Source organism: Penaeus monodon, chromosome 22, assembly GCF_015228065.2.
Source record: "Penaeus monodon isolate SGIC_2016 chromosome 22, NSTDA_Pmon_1, whole genome shotgun sequence".
NCBI lineage: Eukaryota > Metazoa > Arthropoda > Malacostraca > Decapoda > Penaeidae > Penaeus > Penaeus monodon.
The window spans coordinates 13,016,054-13,017,154 of NC_051407.1; the positions used below are offsets into that span (position 1 = coordinate 13,016,054).

Here is a 1,101-nt window from a genome sequence, read left to right on the forward strand (position 1 = left end):
GTTAATGAAACTCATCTTTGACTTTTGTTAAAGGAGTGACTTGAACTAAGATTTCTTTACGCAGGTAGATATTGAAGGCGACGAGTGGGAAGTATTTGAACACCTGGTGAAGCAACCGATTTTGGATCTTGTGGGACAGGTAAGATAGTAAACATTAAACACACCAAAGAAAACGTGTAAGAGAAAATGGGGAAGACATGAAATACATCAAAGAAAACGTGTAACAGATAATGAGAAAGACATGAAATACATAAAACACGTGTGTAGTTTGTTTTAAGAAATTTTGAATATACAAAACCTAAAATGCATTAAAGAAAACATGTATAGTTTTTTTAAGGAATATGTTTAAGAATATACTTCTATTAGAAGATACTAATAAAATTATAAGGAAAGATATGATCAAAAGATTATCCTGACGCAAAGAAAAATAACAAGACTTCATCTAAATCATTTTTCATTAAAATGTCTACGAAATATCACTAAAACAAATTTAAACAATTTACTTGAATCACTTGCTTCTCGTCGACACTTGTGACAAATTAGACGAACTTTTATATTCATTATTCATTATTCATCGCTAGGACCACGCAGCCAGTGAAAATTTACTACTTTAGAATATTTTCCTAATAACATTTTTCTTGATGAGGCGTCACAATGTTTTGAACTCTTTATGTTGCCATAATCTTGATGTTAAATAGGAGGCATAATGGCAACAGCAACTACTATAGTATCGATATTCTATGAGGGTTGGGGTCTGATTAATAAACAGGCTTGTACATTTCTTCACATCTTTGCATGTATATGGAGAGTCAAAGCAGCCTTTATAAGTGCTGGACAAGTTTGTAAGCATTTAGTATACATACAGAGCGACAGATATTGAAGACAGGTCATGAGAGAGCAACCTGGTTCCTAACTGGTGGGTTAGCAGCGAGTTAGCACCGTGTCTCTGGGAACAGCAGGGAGGAATGTGTATTCTTGAGTTATGTAATGATCAGAAGGCAATGTACCTTGTTACAGATATCTCCGTATTCTCATGGAAGGATTTTTTGAATTGACAAAGGCTTAAGCAACCATACTGACAAGATATTTAAAATGGCAGAC

General features: G+C 34.0%; 1 protein-coding gene across 1 annotated transcript in view; it reads left to right on the forward strand.

Moving 5' to 3' along the window:
• LOC119587573 overlaps positions 1 to 1,101 on the forward strand; it is a gene marked incomplete at its 5' end in the record, with an annotated part of 8,520 nt that overhangs the window by 5,435 nt on the left and 1,984 nt on the right. Inside the window, 1 exon segment of the mRNA XM_037936285.1 lies at positions 65 to 139. Within this exon segment, the coding sequence (XP_037792213.1) occupies positions 65 to 139 (75 nt within the window).